Raw genomic sequence first — 13,848 nt, 5'->3', positions numbered from 1 at the left:
AATGAAGGTGGGCCTTTATATATCAGGACGCGACGAGGACGTCAAGGACATAAGTGACGTCAGTGAGGAACTGTGGGAAGACTTTTCCGGTTTAGAGTGGTCACTACCGTATATGGAAGGTAGTAATTTGACCCACGGATACATCCAGATTCCAGATACGCTACCACCAAATCAAGACTGAATTGTTGTTGGCAATTGAATATGAGCGTATCTTCATAATTATGATAACTGTAAACAGCGACACCAATGAATAGTCCTTCAGATGAAATTTCCGTGTTGAAAGGAGAGGTGCTGTAGTCCTAGCTCCTGCACCAAAGAGTTAATCAATAACCACTAGGTCGCGTTGGTAGACTACGAAGGACGTAGTCTCGGGCACGGGCTGCCAGTGTACTTGATCATGAATTGTCTGGACCTGACTCGGATGCTCAAACACGCTGAGTTTATTCAGGAAATCAGTTGTCAGCTCAGTCTTGAGTGATATTTGTATGGTTGAAAATTGAATATATTCCTCCTACTCACATCCAACTCGTTCCTGACAGGCAGTATGAAAGAAACGAAAAGAAAAATCGAATCCTTTCACTGAGCTTTCCTGGTGGCGTGTCACAATGTCACGGGTAGGGCGTCACGCGACGTAAACTGCACTCGGAGTCTAAGCCCGACCAATGTGCTACAATTACCAAACTTATCTGGAATCGCTCTCTTCACTCACCTAACGCTTCCTGATATGTCTGACAGACCACCACGATATACGTATTTCCAAACAAAATCATCTGACCTGCACCTTGACAGCACTCCTGGATCATCCAAGCGGTCGAGGGTGGAGGAGGAACGCGACGAGGACGTTTATTTTCAGGATGGAAACCTCGTGATATCAGCATCAAGCGATAGCATTATCTCATACTTTAAAGTACACAAATCCATCCTCGGAAAACACTCCCCAGTCTTCGCAGACATGTTGGCACTGCCATCTCCGCCATTGGTGGAGGAGTATGATGGTGTACCCCTTGTCTATCTTCATGATGATGCCAAAGACGTGAAAGCACTTCTCCAAACCATCTATGATCCCAGGTATGATCTATTCATAAAATCTCGCAAATTTCACTCTATGACCTCGAATTAGCTATCTGCCATACCCTCTACATGCCAAATCAACCCCGTTATTGAGCGGTCTCCTTAAATTAGCTATGAAATACGAGGTTGATTTCCTGCGAAACCGCATCGTCCAGAACGCTATAGCTAGTTGGCCAAGAGACCTTGCAGCTTGGGACAAGATCGAAGATAATATCGACTTCCAGACGAAAAGTGGTAAACACGACATTGACGTTCTTCCAAATCCCGTATACGCCATACGCATCGGGCGTGATTGCAATATACCCGAAATTCTACCTCTCGCGTATTATGCCTTGTCATGGCAGCCTACACCTAAACTGAGCGACTCGGTGTCGAGGTTTGGTTGGGATCGACAGGCTCTTAGCCGCGAGGAGTTGGAAATATTCAATCTTGGAAAAGAAGGAATCCTGACTTTCATTCTGGAACACAGTGCTATGGACCCAACAAATCTATGGATGTGCGGGCAAAGGGAGTGTAGTGGGCGTTTAGATGCCGTGCTTTTGCTATGGCGAGAGATTATAACAGAGCTGATGATGAGACCTTACGCTCTGCTCTTACTTCGACAAAAGGCTAGCGAGATTCGAAATGACAAATGTGAGGCATTCGTTTCCTGCGTTTCCTGTCGCAGTCAAATATCAAAAAAGCTGCGAGAAGTACGAAAAAGGTTGTTTGAAGAGCTACCTAACCTGTTTCAAGTTTGTCTATCGTGATGGTGATTTCATGGTACGTTTTATAACCTCGATCGCGAGCTGAACTCTTACACCTGACTTGATTATAGACCTGCTGATATGATATGATATTATCTGCCTGTGCCGATAAGACTTCGACTGTTTGATACTTATACCCGCACTACCTGCAGGATTGCACTTGTACTATCAGCCTGTATTCAAGTTTGTTCCAAACCATACCTCGCTTCTACTATTATGATGGGTCAATCTTTTGTGTCGAAGACATTTATTCTTTGTGACCTAAACTATATTAGCTCTTTGATCACGATGACGGTGATAAGCATATGCTATGCTATGTTAGTCAATGACAAGCACTACCTTGTTACCACTGCTAATGATTTTAGGCTTTATGGTGTCAACATATCACTTATTTTCCTGATCTCGCTTTGTTTCATATTGTGACGTCTACGAAGGGAAGCAATAATTATAAGATAGTTTAAACATATACAATATAATGGTGAAAAGTTAAGTTAATAGACTACCCCTGTGGATAACCGCTTCAGTCTACACGATAGGAGATATTTTTACAATTCGTCGAATTGTCGGGCGCTGATAATGACTCCAGGAAGGATGCGAAACCAAAGTGTGTCAACTGTTGCGGGCAACGATGATCGTATCTCAAGCCCAACGGCCAGATCCGTCTCCACCTCTTTTAAGTTGGGACAGATGGAAACAAGATCTTTCACTGTCTGCGCAGATGCCCCATGAAGTCTCAGCTTTTTTACGCCTGGCAAGCTCATATGACCGCACGAGTGACGGAGGTAACGACCCTTGAACATCTTGTGGGGGCTGTTGCATGCTTGCCCGTTGAATGTCCAACTGATATCCAACTCTTCTACTTGGTCGGGAAAGACGGCCAAACGATGATGATCAAAGAGGTCGTCGTATCCCCAGTCCACGTATTCAATGGATATGCGACGAAGATTAGGTAGATAATCAAGTGAGTCGACGTTGTAGAGGAGACTTGTGAGGGTGTCTCCCATAGGATTATGAAGGCTGTAGAGAAAAATCTGGGGTACAGGGTGCTCTCCTACGCCACTCTCAATACGAAAGGTGATCGAGTGACACAGTGAGTCAGGGGAGTTTTTGATAGCTCTTGGAATAGCGACAAACTCCTCCCTAAGACTGCGCAAGAACTGCTGAGCTTGAGCAGAGGAAGATATGTGCACGTTCTGAGATGATATTCGGATGAAGGCATCGAGCCAAGTTGAATTGACCAGGGGGAGAGTGGAAGAAAGTTTGTCACGATCAACAGTTGAAAGTGAAGAGTCCCAGATATCACCGACGATGCGCTCGACGAGTTCAGTAGGTAACCAGGGCCAAGCAGCAGTCATTTTGGAATGCGGAGCGGTGGTGAGTGTTTGTGGTGAGTGTTTGTTAAAGCGGGGGAATAAAACGAAACCATGCGTTCTTATAAATTTAAGCCACCTGGATGGTATCATGGGCCTTCGATCGCCGATCAATGGCAGGCTACACCACGTTTTTAACCCACGTTTTATCGGAAACAAGTTTTACATGAGGTGAACTGTCCACAGAGCCGTGCGTGAAATCCTGTGTAATGCATTGAGCTGTGCTTCAAAAGGAAAGTGTAAAAGTCAATGCTGTATAAATGTGTAATAATAGGGCAAAAAAAGTTCGAGACCCTAAGAATAAAAAATGCGAAACAGACGGTCAATGCAGTGCCACTCATTGAAGGCGATAGGAGTAAGTGGCCAAATTTGGATGTATTTGGCTGAAGGAACTGAATCAAACAAGCGCAAAGCTGATTTCACAGGGCATGTGATAAGGCGCAAGTTTCGGAAACGTCTGACTTGATGATGCAGTGACGCATGACTGCGGCCGCGGCTGAAATTTCCTTTTGTTCTCGACTTGAATCAAGCAAATCATAGAGATACTAGGATATTGAATTGTTGACAAAGGACCGCATACAGGCAAGGCTTATGCAATATTATGGAGATAAACTTCAGTTCAATGTCAGGCCCACCAATACACGCACATATGTGGATGACGGTATGGTGAAGTTTGTTGCCGAATGGATGTTCACAATATTCACTTATAGGACCACAGGCACAAGAAGACACAGACGTGATACTTGTGGGCACGCGATAAAAGCTTGTGAAGATCCACCCACACTTGCAACTGCAGCTTCCAAGTGTCAGATTCAGTCAGAATAACTAGCCACGTATGGGTCCGGCATCGGACTACGAGTCGTACTGCCTGTGATACGCGTAGGTTGCAACGTCTCACGCCTCTATGTAGTTGCATCCCTAGACTCGTAAGTTCTATTTGAGTCATACCGTCCACGTATCCAGCCAGTTTTAGCTATCTAATCATTCGGTTATCACGATAATTGCATATAAAGGCCATGTCAAACTAATGTTGCACCCCAGCTCCTCTCCATCATGTCTCCTACCTCCACTTCTGACCCAGTTCTTATTGTGAGTTCCCTTTCTTCTATTTGTGATTCCGTGTTTACTTAATTTCATCATCTATCTTTCACTAGGTCGGTGCTGGCCCTTCTGGTCTTGTCGCAGCTTTGACGCTCCTCCGCAACAACATTCCAGTCCGTATCATCGATAAAGAACCTTTCCACAAATCCGGGCAAAGAGGCCCTGGCATCCATGTATAGTCACCTTCAGATTTTGTACCAGCTCATGTCTGATAGTTTTCCCCCAGGCTCGCACTCTCGAACTTTTCCACATCCTTGATGTTCCAGAAGTCGCAAAAGTTGGCACCCCCGTTCCACCGATGCGCACTTACAAGCCAAATAGTCTCGAGCCTCTCAAGACCTTTTTCATGTCACCCTACAGAGAACCGACTCCAGCCATCCCCTACGTATGCATTTTTGTACACTTCTGCATTTCACGTCTGAAATCATATTTCACAGTACAACGCCCTGCTAGTTGGCCAAAACACGCTTGAAGGAATTCTCCGTTCTCACCTCGAAAAGTTCTCATGCAATGTCGAGCTTGGAACCGAGCTTCGTTCGCTCGAGCAGCATCCTGATTATATTGTCGTGCGTCTCGCCAAGAAACAAGGCGACGAAGAAATTGAAGAGACGTTCGAAACAAAGTGGTTAATCGGCACTGATGGAGCGAAAGGTTTGTTCTTACTATCTTCTAAACGACTCAAGCTTACGCGAGTGGACTTTGTGTAGGTGTTACACGCAAACAACTGGCTCTAACTTTCTCAGGTGAAACACGAGAAGAAGCGCGCATATTGACGGGTGACATACGTCTCACAGGCAAGGGAATTGACAGAAAGGTACGCAAACTCGAATTCACGCAAATTGACTAATGACAACTCTGGGTTTTCTAGCACTGGCACATATTTGGAGATTCACAGTCAGGCACGTACGTATCTTATTGAAAAGGCCTTTGCTCGCCACTCAGAAATTAACTCGTTTACAGTGTTGTCCTTCGTCCTACAAACGAGCTAGGCGAAGACGGATTCCAATTCGTAGCTGCTGGTCGTGATGTTGACGTCCCAAAGCTGGCAGGAAGTAAAGAGGAGCTCTTCAAATTCATTTCGTCCACCATCGATACCGAGATAGAGTTCAATGAACTTATATGGAGCTCCGAGTTTCGGTAAACACGTCGTCCTTCCTTTCATCCTCGTTACTTTTCAGCTGACTGATTGTTCCCTAGACCAAATATCAGAGTAGCCAACAAATTCTCCGAAGGTAGAGTCTTCATTGCTGGAGGTTAATATTCTCTTCATTTAATTTTTTGCGATGACTGACTTGTCCACATGATGTTCGCTAGATGCCGCGCAGTATGTATATCATATGCTTTGCTCAAAGTGTCAAACTTTTTACTAACCACCTATTTCCAGCGTGCATAGTCCCACAGGTGGCCAAGTAAGTACAATTATAATATCTGTGTCGCTGTAGTTCATTAACCATTTTTATTCTAGGGACTTAACTCCAGCGTTCAAGATTCTGTAAATCTTTACTCCTGCTAATCTTCAGTTTCTAACACAACTTATAAAATCAGTTCAACCTCTGTTGGAAACTAGCTCTTGTCTACAAAGGCCTCGCCCCCGCCTCCCTTCTTGAATCATACACCACTGAGCGTCTCCCCGTCATCGCTGAAATGCTCAACATCACCACAGAGATCCTCGATAAGACTATGAACCTCACGCGCTTCACCGCAGATTCTGCGTTCGTCCGCACGCAGCGCATGAACATGCTCGGCGTGAACTATCGCACGAGTCCGATTGTGCTCAACGAGGTGACGACGGATGCGGAGCCGGTGGCTGCGTATGGGCTCGTACAAGATGGGGTGCTACTGGCGGGTGATAGGGCGCGAGATGCGCCTGCATTGGTAGACGTCAAGTCTGTTAGCCAAGAGGTTACAACGAGGCTGTTTGATGTTTTCCGGACCTCGTACCACACTGTCCTCATCTTCGCACAAGACGCTGCCAAGATCCTTACGATAGTCAGCACGTTAAAGCAGTATGAGGCAGTTGTGCGGTCTGCCGTGGTTCTCCCTGCGACAACTTCAGTAGAGTCAGCTTTGAGCATGGGAGTTGACTCTGCAGACATGGTTCTACTCGATCGAGAAGGTCACGCCTACAATGGCTACCTTATCAAAGCAGACGAGACAAGGGTTGTTATCGTGAGGCCAGATGGTGTTGTGGGTGGTGTCGTTTTCGGAGAAGAGGGCGCAGTGAAGTATTTCAAGGGAATACTTGGGTCTCAGGCGTAATGCTGAGACTGAGACAAGGGTCAGATATCTGAAGGACTCGTGACGACCTTTACACTATTACTATAGTTCATATTATATTCGGTAAGACATTCGGTAAGTACAATGGTAAGTAAGAAGTTAGAACAAGAAATACAATACAATGTACAAGATCACGCATACATCTCTTCCCATTAGTTTGCTGGACTTCAGGAGATCATCCAATAAACCCCAATATTCCGGAAAAGGATTGTCGTAGAATCTGCATTCTGCCTAATTACATGGTCGTTAATCGCAGCTCTAAAAAGAGTGTTTGCTTTGACGTGACCTATAAATGGCCAGCGTCCCTAAAATACACATTGGACAAAAGTTCGACGAAGGAGAGAATCGATGGTGCTCAATTGAAAAAATGGTCGTGACCTACTGATTTCCACAATTAATATCATATATTGACATGACTTACTGTATAAGGGCTAGATATAGATTTTTTTTAAAAAAGCTATATCTCCGAATCGTCCAAGTCAACTGGACTCATATAGACATCATCGAAGGCATTGTTCTGTTTCTTAATATTCAGTTAAGACAGAAGAGTCCCAAGGTCAAAGAAATAGCTGATGATCATACCCAGTGACTAACATTAAATATTCGAAAGCATTACAACGTAAGTGCGGTTTCCCTTCCGAAAATCAGTTATTTGAATTTTCCACACTCCTATAATCAGTCTAACAAGCCCCAGTATTCTGCGAAAGGGTCGATATCGGGATCTGTTTGAGCATTGTACTCGATGACATGTCTGGCTAGCTCAGAGTTTGGTCTGCCAACGAGATGAGCAAGAAACGCGTTCGCCATATCCATGCCTAGAAAATCAATGAACATCATTATGAAAGCCAAGAGAAGCCTGTACTAACCAGCAGTCACTCCGGAACTAGCCCAGATTTCCTTCGCACTACCTTTGTCATTGACGACCCAGCGAGCTTTCCTCACCCAGTCAACATTAGGTACATCGGGATTCTATTGATTTGTTTGGACTTGATTACGACATGACACACAGATATAATAACATACCCCTGCCCAAGCTGATTTGTTCGCTGTGGCTTTTTTGCCGAAAAATATACCGCCAAGAGCAAGAAGCCATGCGCCCGTGCAGACACTGAGAATGTACCGAGCTTTGGTAGATTGTTTCTCGATAAACTTGATAATGGCATCATCTTGTTTGATTGCACGGGTACCAGCACCTAGGGAGACGTGATAAGATATGAATACCCAACGTATGTTAGTCAAAGTAAATAATTATAGTAGGCCGAACAAAGCTGACCTCCAGGTACGAAAATCATATCAAACTGCCTTGCATCACCGGAATCGAGGAACGTAGTATAGACGTTCTTCGCATCGATACTTAATGTTGGGCCCGCAAACGGTTTTATCGATGTAGACGTGCCAAAGTAAGTCGGCTCGATGGCGTATTTAACCTTTGTGGGGTAGACTTCGGGCGGGTTCCTCAGGAAGTCTTTCTGAAAAAAGCCGAAAAGCTCCATAGGCCCTTGATAGTCTAACGCCGTAACTTTGTCGAAGATGCAAACAGCCACGGTGAGGACTTCTGGTTCTGCCATGGTTGACGCGTTGACCAAGTGGGGAGTGGGGGGAATGCCAGTGATCGAGATCAAGTTTTGAGTTTCCATGCTCCCAATGACAATTTATATGGGTTGATCGGGTCACAAGGTCCAAAACGAATGGGGCGACTCAAGAAGAACCGTTCTGGCCGATACGAATGGTGAGCGTCTGTGCAAGAGTATTGGGGAACCGCTGCCAAGAAGCGATGATATCGGGACGATGGGCGCTGGTGATGATGATGGAGGTCAGCTCTGAAACTGCCATTTACGATAATATCCAACGGTAATATCCAACATAGATAATATAGAATAGCAACATGTTAGGAGGACAGAAAAGAGAGAAGATTGTCAGTGCAGACATAGCAAGCGCTCTTTCCAAGTCAGGTTGTTGGTTGACGAAGATCACGGATAAGCGCGGTAGGGATTGTCACGCGTTACAATCTGAAACTTCAGATTATCAGATTATCAGGATGAGGTGAGTGGACCTTATAGGGTTATCGATAACACGCAAAATACACAACTACTTAGACTTGACAACATCTCGCATACCTAACGATCTCAGACTATATACCCCAATATTCTGCAAAAGGATCATCCTCTGGACCAGATGCATTCAGCTCAACGACATTCCTGATTCTTTCAGAGATTGGCCGTCCAACCAGGTGAGCAAGGAATGCATTCGCCATATCCATACCTAATCGTATGCGTTATTCAGAGTACGCCAGGCTGTGTGAGGCTGGTACTTACCCGCGGTGACTCCAGAGCTTGTCCAAAGTTCCTGGCCGCTATTTTGACCGTTTACGACCCACCGCGCTTTTTTCACCCATTCGATGCTCGGGTCCACAGGGTTCTGAAGAACTAAATTAGAGTGATATTCTCTGCGTCAAGAAGGATACATACCCCAGGCCACGTCGCTTTATTGCTAGTGGCTCGCTTGCCCTTTAGCACACCAGCTTCAGCTAATCGCCATGCTCCAGTGCATACGCTGAGGATGTACTTTGCTCCAGAGGATTGTTGCCTAATGAATCGAGCAATAGGGTCATTTTCGGAAAACGAGACCTTTGGAGAAGCTTGGGAAAGCACGTCATGGCTCAATATCAGGCAAATGTGGTGCACAGATGAGTGCCAGAACTGACCTCCTGGTACCAAAATCATGTCAAATTGCTCGCCAGATCCCAGAAGCTCTTCATAAGTGTTTTTCTTTTCCACAGCAAAAGTCGGCCCTGCGTCAGGTGTCACTGCAGTGGAATCGCCAGCATATGTTATCTTTACGGCATGCGTCGGTGGTGAAGGAAAAGGTAGGGAGGTGTTCTGGATGTTTTTCTCCTGCAACATGCCAATAAGTTGCAGAGGTCCTTGGAAGTCCAAAGCAGTGACATCTTCGTAGAGGCACACGACCAAGGAAAGAGTCGTATAATCGGTCATTTTGAGAGAAGAAGGTTAGGAATGAATGGTGCTTTACACCTTCAAGTTACTGTTGCGTATTTATGGGCAAATACACATTAAATAGCCCCGAAGCCAATGGTTATTAGAAGCGTGTCCGTGACTGATGGATTATAAAGACATGCACAGCACTAAACCCATTTGAATACATAGAAAGTGCTAAGCACATGTTCGAGGATTACTGATTGCTGAATCGGATATCTTGCAGAATGTCCGGAACAAAAAGCAGGTGGTGACTTCGGTCCCAGCTTTTGTTATCCCCATTCAAACTAAGCACCAGGGACCCTTGCACAACTTAGGAAATCGATCGAGTCAGCGTTTCTTATTCTGATTTACTTACTGTATCGAGGTCCAAAATCACTTGTCTGGCCAAGGAGCACTAGGAGGTACATGCATACTGTTTACCACGCCTGAGGCAATCTGACCGGGAAAGCAAAAGGAGTGAGCGTTATTCATGTTGTGTTACGTCCCGATATCTTGGAAACTGTGGTTGATCCAGAGTGGTGAGGGAAATGATATCAGAAGACTCACCAACCGACTCGAAAGCACAAAAAGAGCTTGATTCCCGAATTGGCCCCGGGACAGCCTCAATGCTATCACTAAGCCGCCGACTCAGGCAATTAGATTGTTAAGGTTACGTGAGTTCTGAAAGACATATTTTAGGTGTTTTCGTAGGAACATTGAGTGTGGACGCGGTCAGGCGGCAGAATTGGCGGCGGTTAGTATTACAGGGAGCAGTCGGAAGAGGTTCTTCGGACAGAGGTGCCCGCACTACCTTACTAAGGCCTCGTCACCTAGCTGTGAATGGAAGATCAATGGAAAGCTTTACAGCACGGTAACCATTACTTCCTGGTGGAAGGTGTCCCACGGGAGTAAATATCCATCTGAGCCGTCGGAGGGGGTCTATCCATCCCGTTTGGAAATTTCATGATATAATTAAACGAGAATTCTGTCGACGGAGAAGAATATTAGCTCAAAGTACCGGTGTAACCCCTCCACTCCATGGACAATGGCGCCAACCACACCATCTGGCCTGACAACCACGACTCTACCACCTTCTTCTGGGACGTTGTACCACTTAAAGGCATGACCTTCACCATCGACAAGGTGTAAATCTCCTGCGGCCGCCCGAGACACAGACGAGCCCCGCGGGGACAGCACGACACACCGTATTGTACCCTGAGGGTAACGCCGTAGAGCGGAAGTCAGCATTCTAACGTCCGAGGAGTCTTTCGTAAAGATGAGGGCGGTGTGAAACCAGGGTTTGAAGACGGCGAACAACCTAGTGATGCCTTCCTCGTCAGGTGGTCCCACCACGTGCAATCCTGTGGAATCAGGAGCCCTATCTCCGGCTTGAAGAGAGCCCTCGGTGACGAGACCGTAAGGATCCACCTCGTTTTCCAGGAGGTCCTGTTCGTCCACCAAGATACTACTGCCCCTATAATTGACCCCAAGCTGGTACATGCTGGGATCGCGTTTGAAGGCGGAGCCTGTGGTTGATCTGTCTGCTTTTGCCGTATCGTCAAGAAGTTCAGTGGTTACTTTTAACATCTCCGCTATGACGGGTATGCGCTCTTCACTATAGGTGTCAAGGAGGGAAGGGGGGGCCAGACCCTTGATGACCAGGGCAAGTTTCCAGCCGAGGTTGAACTAGATACATAGGTTACAGCGAGAGTGTATGTTAAGGCGAGAAATTATCATACGGTATCTTGTATGCTGGAATTCATTCCCTGGAAATGCAAGCGGTTCAAAATCGTGATCTAGTTAGACAAATACATACGTACTTGTCCACCAGTCGGGCTGTGCACGCTGAATGTCGAGGACATTAGGAGAAAAACAGATTATAAGTTGCAACTACCTACTGAGCTGCATCTATCCAAAGTGTCAACGATATACTTTAGCAGTTCAAAGCAAAGACAAACCGCCTGCAAGAAAAACCCTCCCATCCCTGAATCTTCTCGTCATCCGTATGTTAGGTCTACAAGATAGATAGATTAGTATTTGTGCACATCACAGCGGTCAAAACATATTACCTGAAATCGGAGGCCCAACGAACATCAAAGTGCATGTCTTGACGCTCAGTCACTGATGTAAGGAAATCAATAAGAAGATCGTGATTCGATGCAATTCTCTCCGTATCAAGGCCATGACCGCTCGCAAATAACGCAAATCCATCTTCTCCAAAATCTGGAGTAGCTCGTAAGGCAACACTAATCAGAAGAACCAATCAGCCAAGTAGTAATCCATGATGGGATTTGTATAACGAACAGATTTGTGGACATGTCCCCCCACATATGCCAGTGCTGTAGACAGTTCAGCATAACAAAGGCGATGACGAGGTTCGACGACCAAACCTTATTATCCAAACCCTTTACCCGAATATCACCTGTGAGCATTCCTTCCTCATTTCGAGTTTCACCTATAAACGTTAACCCAAGCTGCCTTCGCACGACACCTGGATAATCAATTATCATTCAACGTGGAGAATTGATAAAGATATGTCAAATCACATTCCTCGGGCGCCATCTGTCCCAATAAGCCAACTTACTTGAGCGGTTTCCAAGATTTCTCGGTCATCTCGCTTTTTGACTAGGTGTGCCCGTACATGATCCGGGTGTTGTTCGATGGAGACCAACTCAGTTCCAAATTCAACATAGCAAGAATACTTCGCTAAGTGTGAATGCAGATGGCTTTCGGCACAGTCTTGACCTAGCATGGCAAAATTGAACTACGAGAAAATTCCTTATCATGCTTAGAATGTGGGTGGAAAAGTGCTTACATATGGATAAGCTGGTGTTGGGTCAACATGGACGGCTATGGGAAGTGTTTCCAGAGGCTCTAAACCTCCTGGGCGATAGGTCCGTACCAAAGGGGGCGGGTTTGCGTTTTTCTCGATTTCGTCTACACCGAGAAAATGGTAAAGTTCCAAAGACCGTGGCTGGGCGACATTCACCGTAAGTGGTCAATCAGAGAAAGAAATATAGTAGGAGAACAACAGACTGCGATTGCCGCTCCTCGTTGACCTATCCTATGTTTGGGTTCTTTATCGATAATCCGCACAGCTATGCCATTCTTCAACAGTGTCAATGCTGCCACAAGGCCAGAGGGACCAGCACCTGCCTATTGATATGAGATGCGTGGTCATCTTAAGACAGATATTGCACTTACTATCAAAACTGGTGTATTATCCAAAGACAGGGTCATAGTAGGTACGAAGGTAGAATCTCAGTGTTGGTTTCTTTGTTTTTATAGTGTGCTACCGAGCAGTCGTATTATCGGAGGCTGTTTGATAAGTACACGAGCACTTTCCCGTGAACTTGAAAGTGGATCTCACGCATTGTTGGGAAGGAACGACAGCCCTCCTTTGAATATTTGGACTGTCTAGGGGCGACTAGATCCCACGAGAAGTTGCTGAGCAAGGAAACGCTGGTAAAAGGCACGATATTGTCCCATGCCACGGTTCGTCGGTTGTTCAAGCTTAAGGATGTTTCTCGCTGAGAATGGAACCATCATTTTCTGTTCATTCATGTTAGCGTTGGTGCGACTTACGATAAAGATACAGAAGAAACAGGTGAAGAGAAACAGCCTAAGTATTGCTTGGTCCTCGGGTATCGCACCGAACAGCCGATACGTCGTGCACAGTCAACTTTACACAGCTGGTCTTCTTCCTTGAAGCTCAGAATGGAGTCACCCCAGTATGACATCTTCACTCTGGAGAGACCCATAACAGATACTACCATCACTAAATTCTCGACGCTCCGTTTGCTAGGGCTGAAAACAGATCCAGCAGCCTTTGGATCGACGTACGCACGAGAAATAGCGTTCTCAAAGGAGGTATGGAGAGAGCGCCTCGACTCACCTCATCAAGCTACATTTGTCGTCGCGGTTCGGGAGGGGCCAGACAACGAGGCTGAGTGGATTGGGACGGTCACGGTGGTAGCACCTTCAGCCCTTCCTCCAGGTAGCTTGGAACCATTTCAAGCAGCAGGCGTCGGAGCTAGCTGGGATATATATCCTTTCGTGGCTATGTGGGTGCATCCCAAACATCGAGGAAATGGGTTGGGGAGGAAGTTGGTGGCATTGCTGTTGGAGTGGGTGCGGAATCATGATGACCCTAAGAACGAGAACAAGGAACGGTTGGATAAAGTCGTTACTTTAATGGTGGCAGAGTTTAACGAGAGCGCACGAGCGTTATATGATAAGATGGGATTTCAGGAAATACAGAGCATGAAGCAAGATGAAGGGTTTGTCTGGATGATGAGCCGAGCGTAA

At 46.0% G+C, this 13,848-nt stretch overlaps 7 protein-coding genes across 7 annotated transcripts; 3 read left to right on the top strand and 4 right to left on the bottom strand.

Moving 5' to 3' along the window:
• Positions 1-779: 779 nt before the first annotated feature.
• On the top strand, positions 780-2,038 carry SERLADRAFT_472362 (uncharacterized protein; the record flags this gene model as incomplete). Its single annotated transcript, XM_007320541.1, has 3 exons — positions 780-1,068; positions 1,121-1,833; positions 1,889-2,038. The coding sequence occupies 2 exons, from the start codon at positions 953-955 to the stop codon at positions 1,818-1,820; spliced, it is 816 nt and encodes a 271-aa protein (XP_007320603.1).
• Positions 2,039-2,248: 210 nt separating this feature from the next.
• On the bottom strand, positions 2,249-3,291 carry SERLADRAFT_472360 (uncharacterized protein; the record flags this gene model as incomplete). The annotated part of the gene is made up of 1 exon (XM_007320540.1): positions 2,249-3,291. The coding sequence occupies one exon, from the start codon at positions 3,278-3,280 to the stop codon at positions 2,363-2,365; it is 918 nt and encodes a 305-aa protein (XP_007320602.1).
• Positions 3,292-3,933: 642 nt separating this feature from the next.
• Positions 3,934-6,770, top strand: SERLADRAFT_472353 (uncharacterized protein; the record flags this gene model as incomplete). The annotated part of the gene is made up of 13 exons (XM_007320539.1): positions 3,934-4,113; positions 4,201-4,276; positions 4,342-4,461; positions 4,515-4,673; positions 4,726-4,939; positions 4,996-5,102; positions 5,157-5,191; positions 5,249-5,425; positions 5,486-5,541; positions 5,603-5,612; positions 5,673-5,697; positions 5,754-5,780; positions 5,834-6,770. 12 exons carry the CDS (start codon positions 4,241-4,243, stop codon positions 6,545-6,547), a joined length of 1,680 nt encoding a protein of 559 aa, XP_007320601.1.
• Positions 6,771-7,125: 355 nt separating this feature from the next.
• SERLADRAFT_394664 (uncharacterized protein) lies at positions 7,126-8,185 on the bottom strand (the record flags this gene model as incomplete). The annotated part of the gene is made up of 4 exons (XM_007320538.1): positions 7,126-7,380; positions 7,432-7,534; positions 7,589-7,758; positions 7,839-8,185. The coding sequence occupies 4 exons, from the start codon at positions 8,131-8,133 to the stop codon at positions 7,241-7,243; spliced, it is 708 nt and encodes a 235-aa protein (XP_007320600.1).
• Positions 8,186-8,577: 392 nt separating this feature from the next.
• SERLADRAFT_472350 (uncharacterized protein) lies at positions 8,578-10,308 on the bottom strand (the record flags this gene model as incomplete). Its single annotated transcript, XM_007320537.1, has 5 exons — positions 8,578-8,827; positions 8,881-8,983; positions 9,034-9,203; positions 9,270-10,052; positions 10,108-10,308. 4 exons carry the CDS (start codon positions 9,556-9,558, stop codon positions 8,697-8,699), a joined length of 693 nt encoding a protein of 230 aa, XP_007320599.1.
• Positions 10,309-10,496: 188 nt separating this feature from the next.
• SERLADRAFT_416705 (uncharacterized protein) lies at positions 10,497-12,780 on the bottom strand (the record flags this gene model as incomplete). The annotated part of the gene is made up of 12 exons (XM_007320536.1): positions 10,497-11,226; positions 11,280-11,306; positions 11,361-11,385; positions 11,439-11,448; positions 11,499-11,554; positions 11,610-11,786; positions 11,845-11,962; positions 12,010-12,031; positions 12,125-12,304; positions 12,356-12,514; positions 12,577-12,696; positions 12,745-12,780. 12 exons carry the CDS (start codon positions 12,778-12,780, stop codon positions 10,513-10,515), a joined length of 1,644 nt encoding a protein of 547 aa, XP_007320598.1.
• A 477-nt stretch (positions 12,781-13,257) lies between these two features.
• Positions 13,258-13,848, top strand: SERLADRAFT_409705 (uncharacterized protein; the record flags this gene model as incomplete). The annotated part of the gene is made up of 1 exon (XM_007320535.1): positions 13,258-13,848. The coding sequence occupies one exon, from the start codon at positions 13,258-13,260 to the stop codon at positions 13,846-13,848; it is 591 nt and encodes a 196-aa protein (XP_007320597.1).

Source organism: Serpula lacrymans, assembly GCF_000218685.1.
Source record: "Serpula lacrymans var. lacrymans S7.9 unplaced genomic scaffold SERLAscaffold_10, whole genome shotgun sequence".
In the NCBI taxonomy this organism is placed as follows: Eukaryota; Fungi; Basidiomycota; class Agaricomycetes; order Boletales; family Serpulaceae; genus Serpula; species Serpula lacrymans.
The sequence above is the reverse complement of the archived record's forward strand: the minus strand, read 5'-3'. Positions and strand labels throughout refer to the sequence as shown.